Source organism: Melospiza melodia, chromosome 3 (assembly GCF_035770615.1).
Source record: "Melospiza melodia melodia isolate bMelMel2 chromosome 3, bMelMel2.pri, whole genome shotgun sequence".
In the NCBI taxonomy this organism is placed as follows: Eukaryota; Metazoa; Chordata; class Aves; order Passeriformes; family Passerellidae; genus Melospiza; species Melospiza melodia.
Window position 1 is genome coordinate 139,821,014 of NC_086196.1, and position 12,886 is coordinate 139,833,899.

At 57.7% G+C, this 12,886-nt stretch overlaps 1 protein-coding gene and 1 long non-coding RNA gene across 2 annotated transcripts in view; one reads left to right on the top strand and one right to left on the bottom strand.

Moving 5' to 3' along the window:
• RAB10 (RAB10, member RAS oncogene family) overlaps positions 1–3,271 on the bottom strand; it is a 45,233-nt gene extending 41,962 nt beyond the window's left edge. Inside the window, exon 1 of the mRNA XM_063153265.1 lies at positions 2,945–3,271. Within this exon, the coding sequence (XP_063009335.1) occupies positions 2,945–3,071 (127 nt within the window). The 5' untranslated portion in view covers positions 3,072–3,271. The remainder of the gene's footprint in view (positions 1–2,944) is intronic.
• On the top strand, positions 2,231–9,022 carry LOC134416539 (uncharacterized). The gene is made up of 3 exons (XR_010027295.1): positions 2,231–2,314; positions 5,156–5,278; positions 8,444–9,022. It is a non-coding gene; the product is annotated as an uncharacterized LOC134416539 (long non-coding RNA).
• The last annotated feature ends 3,864 nt before the right edge of the window (positions 9,023–12,886 follow it).

A 12,886-nucleotide genomic window follows, 5' to 3' on the forward strand; every position in this document is an offset into this window, starting at 1 on the left:
AGGCCTTTGGTTTTAGAGAATTAAAACCTTTTTCTCATACCTTCTCCTTAAAAAGAGGTCAGTTTCAACATTCCTTGAGATCCTTCTTTTCATTGCAAACTAAAGATGGAGCCTTCAGTGCTTGAAGGGAACCTACAGAAGAGCTCAGAGGGACTGAGGACAAGGATGGAGGGACAGGAGCCAGGGAATGGTCCCAGTGCCAGAGGGCAGGGCTGGAGGGGATCTTGGGAATGAGGAATTGTTTGCTGGGAAGCTGGGGAAGGGCTGGGATGAATTCCCACAGCAGCTGTGGCTGCCCCTGGTTCCCTGGCAGTGCCCAAGGCCAGGCTGGGCACTGGAACACCCTGGGACAGGGGGAGGTGTCTCTGCCATGGCAGGGGTGGCACTGGGGAGCTCTGAGCTCCCTTCCCACCCAACCCATTCCAGGATTCTATGAACCAGCCCCCAGCAAACACCCCAGAACGTTTTTGGTGTGTCCCAGGCTGTTGGCAGAGCTGTGAGCAAAGCCAGGGCAGGGAGCAGAGCTGCTGGGGTTACTCAAACACGGGAGAGCCCCAGCCAAGGACCCAGCCACAGCCACCTCCCGTCACCCACTGTGTACACAGGGCTCTGCAAACCACATTTCCTTGTTGCTACAGGTCACAGACTCCATGGGAGGCTTTCCCTGAAACTCTGCTCTCCCAGCTGCAGGGCTGCCATTTCCCTCCATGGAAAGCCCTTTCCACGTTCCTGTATTGTCACTGCTGCTGCAGGGCCAACCTGGGCAGGTGTGAGAGCTGCTGAGAGCAGGGGGGAAATTGAAATCCCATTTTCAGCCACACTGCTGCACTGTTTGGGATAACACAGAGAACTGAGTGGACCTGGATAACTCAGTGTTTGGGGTCTTCCTTTAGGGATGGGCTGTTTTTCCCAAGGTGCTAATGGAGGTCACCCTTACAACTGAGGACACTTCCCTCTAGATTTCCACATCAACTTACAGAAAACTATGGAAACAACACATTTAAGGCATCTTTGGGCAGTTAAACACCACGCAGAAAACCAATTTGTACCCCAACACCTGCCAAATTCCACCGTGACAACACAAACCTGTCACAGCTACCATCTCCAGACATTCAGGTCAGAATTCAGGGAACAAAACACCTCTGCCCTCCAGTTTAGGCACTCCACAAACAAACAGCCACTGGTGTGACTGGTGAGAAACACTTCCAAAATCTGCACGTGCACACTTCTACTCAACTTGGTGATACTCCTCTTGAAGGCCCCAAAACTGCACAGTCAGACCAGCAACTAATACTAATTAGTAAAAGCACGAGTTGTTGGAGCAGGAGCCACTGTGCCTGCTGACTTTTTAACTATGACGTTGACTATTTTTAACTTTGAGAATTGAAATAAACCTTCCCAATGAGCTCCAAAGGCAAGGAATGTCATGTGATCCCAGCAAGGAACTGCCAGGCAGTGCCAAAATACACCCTGGCCACAGCAGCAAACCCATCTGGCCTCCCAGAGCCATGGGAAGGGACAGCATTAACTGTCACACAGTGCCCCAAAAAATTCACCAAAATGCCAAGCTGAGGCCCTGAGAGGCTTTAGGAAATAATTTTCTCTTAGCAGTCACAAAGGTTTTTTTTTTTTCACTTTAAATTTCCCAAGCCTTGCTTAAGAGAGAGTTTTTATGTGCTATAGTCTGAGGTGCAATTTTTAGGTGATATTTCATCAGAGATAAGGAAGTGCACAGGGGTGAACTCACACCCAGCACCAAGATCTACACTAACACTCCACGTTCCCTCAGCTGCATGAACAGTGATTTAAGGGATTTACAGCAAAAACAAAAAGTCAGATCCAGTCCAAACCCCTCAAAATAATTTTCTTTTTTTATCTAAATGTGGTATCTAGTGCAGCACCCACTGAGCAAAGCTGAGACAGGAATGACCCTTAATTTTCATTAGGGAATGACCCTTAATTTCCAGAGCCAGCCACCAAGAAGGTGACAAGCTGCTGACCTGCTCATCTGCCAAAAAAAGACGTTCAGGAGAAGCCCTGTGGTACACCTGGGATGGAAGGACTGGGTACCAGGCCTGTCCCATGGCACAGATTGCACGGAAAAGCCAAAGACACGTCCCTCGTTCATGATGTCACGGCGGCTCTACCTCGGCCAGGAGGTGCCGAGGGGGGAAGGACAGCTTTGTTGGGCGAGAAACCAGACCCCACCCACGAGCGCGATGGTTCGTGAGGCACCTCCATAGCGGTGCAAACGCGGGCACGGCGAGCCCAGCGCCCCGCAGGCACCGGGATTAACGCTGATGGAAGGGGCCAGGTGGGCTCCGGCGGCTGCCACGGGGCGGGGGGGGACGAGCTGGCAGCGCAGCCCCCGCGGGGGGGACAGCGAGGGTCGCCCAGGGTCACCCAGAGCCCAGGGAGGAAGCAAAGCCACCCTGCCCTGCCCTGCCCTGCGGCGGGGGCGAGGCGGCGTCGGGCGGCACCGGGGCGGCTCGGCCGGGGCTCAGCACGGGAATGGGGCTGAGGGGGACACGGGAATGGGGCTGGAGGGACACAGGGGGTCCCTGAGGGGATATAGGAGTGGGGCTCGGGGGTGACACAGGCCATCCCTAGGGGTGACACAAACACGGGGCTGGGGGTCCCTGGGGGTGGTAGGGGGGGGTCACAGGGGATTCCTGATGGGTGACACAGGCCGTCCCTAGGGGTGACACTGGGGGCTGGGGGTCCCTAGGGAGGGAGGGGGAGGTCACAGGGCATTCCTGATGGGTGACACAGGAGGTCCCTTGGGGGCTGGAGATAACACAGGCCATCCCTTGGGGGTGACACAATAACGGGGCTGGGGTGAGCACTGGGGGTCCCCGGGGGTGACACAGGGCCGGAGCTGAGGGGGGTACGGCGGTGGGAACCGAGGGGTCCGCAGCCCCGCCACGGGCGGAAAAGCACTGACCAATGGTGGAGATGAAGGTGGTGTTGAAGGCATCGTCGGAGAAGCGGAAGAGGACGCAGGTCTTGCCGACCCCCGAGTCCCCGATGAGCAGCAGCTTGAAGAGCAGGTCGTAGGTTTTCTTCGCCATGGGGGAGGGCGCGGCGGCCGCCGCCGCCCCTCCTCGCCGCCTCCTTCACCGGGCCCGGCCGCTCCCGAGGGCGGCGGCGACGGCGGAGGACGAGGAGGAGGAAGAGGACGAGAGCGACGAGGAGGAGGAGGAGGAGGAGGAGGAGGGGGCCCACAAAATGGCTTCCTGTGGCGGGGCGGCCTCGCGCGCTCCCCGCGCCCGCGGCTCCTCACGGGGAGGCGGCGGCGCCCGCCCTCATAACCCCGCGCTCCGCCCGGGCTCCGCTCGGCTCGATGGGCCCCGCTCGTCGCCGGCCCTTCCCGGTTCTCCCCCGGGGCTCGCGGCGGCTCCTCAGAGGCGCTGCCGAGGCTGCGCGCGCCGCCTCCCCCGCCTCACGCACCGCGCAGGCCCGGCGGGGGCGCGCGCGCGCGCGTACGCCGCTGTGACGTCACCGGGGCGGGGCGGTGGGTGCGGGTGACGTCACCGCGCGGCCCCCGGAGTTCGTTTGTTTTGTGCGTGGTTTTTTTTTTTTTTTCTGCCCGGGATTCGCGGCCCGGGGAATGGATGAGCTCCGGGAGCGAGGATCTCGTGGGGTTTAACGGGACCGGGTGCCGGTGCTGCTGCACTTGGGTCGGAACAAACCCTCGGATCCATCCAGGCTGGGCATAAGCACAGGGAGAGCAGCTTTGGGGTGTTGGTGGGTGAGAGGCTGGACATGCCCTGGCCCTGAAACCCCTCGGATGCTGGGCTGGTCCTCCAGAGTGGGCAGCAGGAAACGGGGACATCCTGCTCCTCTGCCCCTGTGCCCAGGTGAGAGCCCACCTGCCCCAGCCCTGGGCATTCCAACAGCACAAGGACCTGGAGCTGCTGGACAGAGCCCAGAGGAGCCACCAGAGCTGCTCCCGGGCTGGGAGAGCTGGAGGTGCTCACCTGGAGAGGAGAAGGATCCAGGGAGAGCTCAGAGCCCCTGGCAGGGCCTGAAGGGGCTCCAGGAGAGCTGCAGAGGGACTGTGGACAAGGCGTGGAGGGACAGACACAGGGAATGGCTCCCACTGCCAGAGGACAGGGCTGGAGGGGATTTTTGGAATCAATTCTCGGCCATTCCCGCGCTCTGCCCCGCTCAGGTGCGCTCCCGCAGAACCCCCGCGTGATGACGTCACCGGCGGTCGCGCGACCCTAGGGCCTTCGGCCCCGCCCTTGCGCCGGCGAAAGCCCCGCCCCTGGCTGCGCTCTCCGCGCTCCCATTGGCTGCGCTCGCCTCCTCCCCTAAGGGTCGGAGTGATGTCACTGCGGGGGGCGGAGCGCGGGCGGGGCAGGAGGCGCCCCCTGGCGGCGCAGGCATGAGGGGGCAGAGAGCCCTGAGGGGAAACCGGAGAGGGCCGGGATTGTGGAAACGTTTGGGTGGGAAGGGACAGCAAAACCCATCTCATTCCACCCCCTGCCATGGCAGGGACACTGTCCCAGCCTGCTCCCAGCCCCAGTGTCGATCCTGGCCTTGGGCACTGCCAGGGATCCAGGGGACAGCCCCAGCTGCTCTGCCCACCCTGTGCCAGGGCCTGCCCACCCTGCCAGGGAACAATTCCCAATTCCCAATCTCCCATCCATTCCTGCCCTCTGGCAGTGGGAGCCATTCCCTGGCTCCTGTCCCTCCATCCTTGTCCCCAGTCCCTCTGCAGCTCTCCTGGAGCCCCTTCAGGCCCTGCCAGGGGCTCTGAGCTCTCCCTGGATCCTTCTCCCATCCAGGTGAGCACCCCCAGCTCTGCCAGCCTGGCTCCAGCTCTGGTGGCTCCTCTGGGCTCTCTCCAGCAGCTCCAGGTCCCTGTGCTGTTGGAATGCCCAGGGCTGGTGGAATCCCTGGGCACAGGGGCAGAATCCTTCTTTCCTTCTGCCCACACTGGGGGATCAGCCCAGGACTGGGGGATTTCCAGGTGCCAGCACACATGGCCAGGCCATGCCCAGCCTCTCATCCAGCAGCATTCCCTGGATGAGCTGGAGGGGATGGCTCAGGTGCTGACCCAGCACGAGGAGCCCAAGGACCTCCTGCACCTCATGTATTTGCAATCTGGACATGGGGAATTCCCTCACACTTCCTGCTCTTCCCACAGAGGGGAGGAAAGCTTCTTGCAAGAGCCAGGCTGTGGAACCAGCACTGAAGGCACTGGAAACGCTGCAGATGCCCCATCACAGACCCAACACTCCTCTCACGTTGAATCCTGAGCTCTCCCATGGTATGATCCAGCATACTGCCAACTGCAATTTGCTGTCATAATTGACTATCCAGCTGTCAGTAATTTCCCACTGTTTGCAGGATGAGTTAACTCATGTGGGGGCAGAGGGGCTGGAAGGCTGGAAAAGGCCCTGAGGGTGCTGTGCCAACAGCTGGACACATGCCCCGGTGTGCCAGAGGCCAATGGCCCCTGGGCTGTGCCAGCTCTGGGGTGGCAGCAGGGCCAGGGCAGTGCCCGTCCCCTGTGCTGGCACTGCTGGGGCACCTCCAGTGCTGGGGGCAGCTCTGGGCCCCTCCTGCCAGGAGAGACCTGGAGGGGCTGGAGCGTGTCCAGGGAAGGGAACAGAGCTGGGAAGGGAATGGAGCCCCAGGAGAGGCTGAGGGAGCTGGGAAGGGAATGGAGCCCCAGGAGGGGCTGAGGGAGCTGGGAAGGGAATGGAGCCCCAGGAGAGGCTGAGGGAGCTGGGAAGGGAATGGAGCCCCAGGAGGGGCTGAAGGGAGCTGGGAAGGGGCTCAGCCTGGAGAAAAGGAGGCTCAGGGGGGCCCTTGTGGCTCTGCACAAGTCCCTGACAGGAGGGACAGCCAGGGAACAGGGACAGGACAAGGGGAAATGGCCTCAGGCTGGGCCAGGGCAGGCGGCTCAGGGTGGACACCCGGAGGAATTTCTGCATGGAAAGGGTGCTCAGGCCTTGGCAGGGGCTGCCCAGGGAGGAGGAGGAGGTGTCCAGGGAAGGCCTGCATGTGACACTGAGTGCCCTGGGCTGGGGACAGGGTGGGCATTGGGCACAGACTGGACTGGGTGCTCTGGGAGAGCTGTTCCAGCCTCAGGGATTCCCTGCAGGCTGTGTCCCTCCCAGGCCCAGCTGTGGCACGGGGCTGGGTGTATTTGCTGTTTTGGTTCCCACCCTGCTGGCTGTGCAGGCTGCTGCCCCCGCTGTCCCTGTCCCCTGGCCGCTGTCCCCTGAGCCCCGGCAGCGGCTGAGCTGCAGCGCTGACACAGCACACACGGCAGCCACAGCACACACACGGGGTTATTTTTAGCTCTTTGCTCGAGCAGAGCACAAACACTTCCTCTGTGACTGAGCAGAGGTGAGGGGAGAGCTCCAGTGCCCGTGGCACAGGCACTGCCACTGAGCCAGGCTGGCACCACGCTCCAGGGCGCTCCAGGCACTCGTGGGAGGTTTGTCAGCTCTGCAGGGTCACAGCCCTGCTTGCAAGAACCTTCTGTCCTAGGCAGCTGGCTCGTGGACTGCAGTGCTCCAAGGAAGGTTATCTCTGGGGTCCTGGAGAGGACGTGGTGCCACACAGAATCTCAGAATCCCTGAGGTTGGAAAAGCCCTCCCAGACCTTCCAGTCCAAGCTGTGCCCAACGCCCACCTTGTCCCCAGCCCAGAGCTCTGAGTGCCATGTCCTTGGACACCTTCAGGTATAGGCACTCCAAACCTCCCTGGGCAGCCCCTGAGCACCCTTTCCATGCAGAAATTCCTCCTGAGAATCCCACACATCCCTCTGGAAGCAAGACAAAATGTTTTCTGTCTGCTGTGTAAGGCTGGCCCTCGTGTTCAATTGTTAAATGTTGCCCCATGAGAGAAGCAATCCCTCAGGAGATGCCTGGCCAAGGACAAAGACACCTCTGGTCTTGGTGGCTCAGTCAGGAGAGCATCCCTGCAGGACTGGGAGATGTGGAGATGTCCAGGCAGGGGTGGAACAGCTCCCACAGCTCTCCCCGCACATCCTTCCCAGGATCTTCTGTGCTGATCCCCAGAGGACACTGATCTGTGACGAGGAGAAATTACCAAATTAGGGCTAATGAGGCGTAAGGGGAGAGCCAGCAGGGCCTGGCAGCCTCTTGCTGGGCTTTGCAGGGCCAGCTGAGCAGCAGGAATTGCAGCAGCACTGCTGGGGAGCTGTGAATCAGCGGGCAGTTGTGCAACAGGAGCAGAGCAGCAACACACTGGCCTGGCTGGTTCCTCACAGCCTCCCAGAGCAGGGCCCAGCCCGTGCTGCTGCGGGGATGGAAGGGCCTTTGTCATCCCAGAGCCGCTGGGAACAATCTGCTCTGTGTTCTGCAGCTCCTCCCCCAGCCAAGGCAGGGCTGGGGGCTCTGCTGCTGGGTGTGGGCACAGGCCAGGCCATCTGGGGAGGTTCTGGGAGCACCATTCCATGAAGGATGAGCTCCCACGGGGCACAGACCCTCCCAGCCCCTGGACACCCCCAGGGAGTGTCTGGAACCCAAACTTGTGTAAGGACAGGAGCCCCAGCGGAGCTGGTTAACAGCCCCAGCTGCTCAGGGCAGAGCCTGAGGAGGAACAGAAAAGGTTGAATTTGCTCCACCTGCTGCCCTTCAACGTTGTCCTCTTAGCAGGGGTGTCCACAGTGTGTTCTGTGCTCCAAGCACCCCAGACACCGGAGCAGGAGCTCTGAACTCCTGACACCCCTCTGGCTTTTTGGTTTTTATTGATGTCATCATCAGGGCAGTAGAACTCAAGTAAATACACAGAATCACAGAATCCTTCACAAAAGACTTTCAGGATCATTGAGGCCAAGCTGTACCCAATTCCCACCTTGTCCCCAGCCCAGGGCACTCAGTGTCACATCCAGTCCTTCCCTGGACACCTCCTCCTCCCTGGGCAGCCCCTGCCAGGCCTGAGCACCCTTTCCATGCAGAAATTCCTCCTGATGTCCACCCTGAGCCTGCCCTGGCCCAGCCCGAGGCCATTTCCCCTTGTCCTGTCCCTGTTCCCTGGCTGTGCCCTCCTGTCAGGGACTTGTGCAGAGCCACAAGGTCCCCCCTGAGCCTCCTTTCCTCCAGGCTGAGCCCCTTTCCGGCTCTGATGAATTTTTTGAGACACCCCAGGAAAGCCCAATGTAAGAAATAACCTTTGTCAGAATGTTGAATTCCCCAGCAGAGGAAATGACAGCACAGCAAGAAGGGTTGCCCATAGAAATTTTCTCTTTTGCAAATATGGTGCTGGGTCTCACCAGGCCTCCAGCCACCCTCCTGCCTCCAGCTGACCCCACAGCCACACTGAGTGGCTCCTGCCAAGGCTCTTTGGGCAGTGCAGGACAGGTTGGTGTTTGGAGCAGCTCCTGGCACTGCTGCCAGCAGGGTCAGGCTCTCAGCACCTTGGATTTCACCTCCTTCCCTCAGCCCTCTCCCTGGCAGGTGGACGTGAGGGGAACAAGAAAGGCAGCTCCATGTTCCTGAAGCAGGGACTTCCCCTGGTTTCTGTTCCTGCAGCCTGCTGGGAGGAGAAGGACTCAGTCAGCACTTCCAGGTGGCAGGGAGGACACAGAGGACACACAGAGCCCTTTGGCAGCAGCTCTGTGGGCCAAGCACGGCTCTGATTTCTGCACAGTCACCTCAGCTTGGCCAGCTCAGGGCACTGAGCTGGGCTCTGCCAGCCCTCCTGGATCATCCAGGAGCTCCCTGCCCAGGGCACCTCAGCCATGCACCCCCAGGGGCTCCTTCCCAGCTCTAATGCCTGAGGACCTCCATCTTCCCATGCCTCTGCCCCTCCAGGACAGCCTTTTCCCTCCAGAGCTCCAGCCCTGGGGTCTGCAGCCAGAAATCCCTGCCCTGGGCCATGGCAGCACCTGCTTGTGCTGGGCCCTGGTTCCCAGTGGGGGAAGAAGCCCAGCATTGGTGTCAGTGCTCTGCAGAGCCAGTCACAGCCTGGGTTCCTGCAGGAGGGAACCAGGAGGGAAGCAGGAATGGAATAAAGGACTGAGGAGTGGGGATGGATGGATGGATCAGGGAGGGATGGATGGATGGATGGATGGATGGATGGATGGATGATGGATGGATGGATGGATGGATGGATGGATGGATGGATGGATGGATGGATGGATGATGGATGGATGGATGGGTGGATCAGGGAGGGATGGATGGATGGATGGATGATGGATGGATGGATGGGTGGATCAGGGAGGGATGGATGGATGGATGGATGGATGGATGATGGATGGATGGATGGATGGATGATGGATGATGGATGGATGGATGGATGGATGATGGATGGATGATGGATGGATGGATGGATGGATGGATGGATGGATGGATGGATGGATGATGGATGGATGATGGATGGATGGATGGATGGATAGATGGATGGATGGATGGATGGATGGATGGATGGATGGATGGATGGATGGATGATGGATGGATGATGGATGATGGATGATGGATGGATGGATGGATGGATGGATGGATGGATGGATGATGGATGGATGGATGGATGGATGGATGGATGGATGGATGATGGATGGATGATGGATGGATGGATGGATGATGGATGGATGGATGGATGATGGATGGATGGATGGATGGATGGATGGATGGATGGATGGATGGATGGATGGATGATGGATGGATGATGGATGGATGGATGGATGATGGATGGATGGATGGATGGATGGATGGATGGATGATGGATGGATGATGGATGGATGATGGATGATGGATGGATGGATGGATGGATGGATGGATGGATGGATGGATGGATGGATGGATGATGGATGGATGGATGGATGGATGGATGGATGGATGGATGGATGGATGATGGATGGATGGATGGATGGATGGATGATGGATGGATGGATGGATGGATGGATGGATGGATGGATGGATGGATGATGGATGGATGGATGGATGGATGGATGGATGGATGGATGGATGGATGATGGATGGATGGATTATGGAGGATGGATGGATGGATGGATGATGGAGGATGGATGGATGGATGGATGATGGATGGATGATGGATGGATGATGGATGGATGGATGATGGATGGATGATGGATGGATGGATGGATGGATGGATGGATGGATGGATGGATGGATGATGGATGGATGGATGGATGGATGGATGGATGGATGATGGAGGATGGATGGATGGATGGATGATGGATGGATGATGGATGGATGGATGATGGAGGATGGATGGATGGATGGATGGATGGATGGATGGATGGATGATGGATGGATGGATGGATGGATGGATGGATGGATGGATGGATGATGGATGGATGGATGGATGGATGGATGGATGGATGATGGATGGATGATGGATGGATGGATGATGGATGGATGATGGATGGATGGATGGATGGATGGATGGATGGATGATGGATGGATGATGGATGGATGGATGGATGGATGGATGGATGGATGATGGATGGATGATGGATGGATGGATGGATGGATGGATGGATGGATGGATGATGGATGGATAGATGATGGATGGATGATGGATGGATGATGGATGGATGATGGATGGATGATGGATGGATGGATGGATGGATGGATGGATGATGGATGGATAGATGATGGATGGATGGATGGATGGATGGATGGATGGATGGATGGATGGATCCCCACTGCTGCTGAATGGGGCTTTGACCTCCAGCAAGGGCAGCTCTGCTCTCCTCAGTACCCAGAGATGTACTTGGAGTCATAGGATCATTGGTGTTGGAAAAGCCCTTGAGACCATCTGTGATGGTGTTCATGGGGGTTTTAGGATGAGGGAAGGGATGAGGGTCTGACTCCATGTTTCAGAAGGCTTGGTTTATTATTTTATTATATATATTACATGAAAACTATACTAAAAGAATAGAAGAAAGCATTTCATCAGAAGGCTAGGTAAGAATAGAAAAAAAATGGAATGATAACAAAGGTTTGTGGCTCAGGCAGAGAGTCTGAGCCAGCTGATTGTGATTGGCCATTAATTAGGAACAACCACGAGACCAATCACAGATGCAGCTGTTGCATTCCACAGCAGCAGATAATCATTGTTCACATTTTGTTCCTGAGGCCTCTCAGCTTCTCAGGAGGAAAAATCCTAAGGAAAGGATTTTTCATAAAAGTTGTCTGCGACAACCATCAAATCCAACAGTTCCCACCACTAACCCCTGTCCCCATGTGCCACATCCACACCCAGCATGGAGGCAGTGCCACTTGGAGTTCCTTATCCCTTCTGGAGCAGCTCAAGTACAGAGTGAAAGGCTCCCTGGCAGCTCATTACTGACAAATCAATTGTTACCTACAAAGGAAGACGAAGTGTTAGTCCCTGGATCCATGGAGAACAGGGCCTGCCCCACACACTGGGATTTGCTGTGCTTGCTGGAAGGTTTGGAGGGATCTCAGGAGCATGGGAATGCCCTGGTGCCTCAGCTGAGTGCTGCACAGCCACAGCTCTGCCTTTTTCAATTACATCTTGCCAGCAGATTATTAAATCCTTTAATCTGGGTGCAGCAAAGCTGAGCTGCTGCCTTACAGACATTGCTCACTCCACATCTGTTGGAAAGCACGGCCAAGATAAAAGCCTGGAGCCTCCCACACAACTGCCAGCCGTCCCTTTTCCTCTCTCAGCTCTCATGTGAGGTGATGGCAGAGGTGGGCAGAGGGCACAGCCCGGGGCTGTGGCACCTTGGCAAGCAGCCATGGAGTTCCCCAGGTCACACAGGAGTGGGACACAGCTCAGGAAGCACAAACCAGGGGCACCAGGGCCTGAAGCCAGCAGGGCTGCAGCTCCTTCCAGCCCCAGAGTGACGTGGGACAAGATGCTGCTAAACCACCCAGCCTGCATCCCAGTGGGATTTATCCACTGGGGCCACATCTTCTCCTGGGGGCAGCCCGAGGAGAGGCAGCACTTTGCATTCCTGTGTCCCCATTGGTGAGGAGACACAGCCCATCCCTCCTGAGGCTGTTTACACACCCGGGGGTCATGTGGAATGCTCTGCATTGGGGGGATGTTGGAGCTCTGTGCTCCGAGCTGGCTCCTGTTCCACTGCTGCTGTCTAATTATAGAGGAGTCAGCTGCTGGCAAACTGATCCATCCTAAATCCAGGCTTAGTGTGAGCTGTGCTGCCCCTCCTGCTCCCCCACTTTGGATATGGGGTGAATTTTGCACTGGGTTGATTTCCTTCCTGCCTTCCCTGGTGGCTGTGGGAGCTCCCCTGCCCCAGCCCTCCTGTGCTGTGCCTGGGCAGCCCCTGCTCAGTTCACAGCCTGAGAAGCCACAAAACCTCTGATCTCAGCCCAAAAGGGTGGCTGGAGCCTGAGGCCCTGCTGCTTCCCAAGCTCCCCCAGCAGCAATCTGGCACACGGAGATGGGCATGGCAGGAGCATGAGGAGGATGAGGAGTGTCACAAACAGCTGAGCTGAACCACAGAACTGCCACAGAGGAGGGAGATGGGAAATAAACCCACTGGATCGCTGGGAATGCTGGCAAGCTGGTTTGGAGGAAGAGCAGCCAAATGCCTGCTGGACCCTCAGCACCCCTTCCCCCCTGGAGAAGGCAAGAGAGGGAGAGGATGAAGGGTCATTGGTGTGGGAAAACGAGAGGATCCACCCTCTGAGCTGGGAACATCACACTGGACGTGTCCTTTTCCCACCAGGGAGGACAGGCTTTTCTGCAGGCCTGCTCCAGCCAACACCACTACCAGCTGGCCAAACACCAAGAAAAATCCTAAGGAATGTCAACACAACACTGCCAACATGGCTGATTTCCCTGTTCCCAACTTGTGTGAACTTCCATCTGTCCCACAGAGGGAAATGTCCTCCCTAGGGACAGGGGTGCCTCCTGTGACCCTGCCAGGAGAGGCAGCA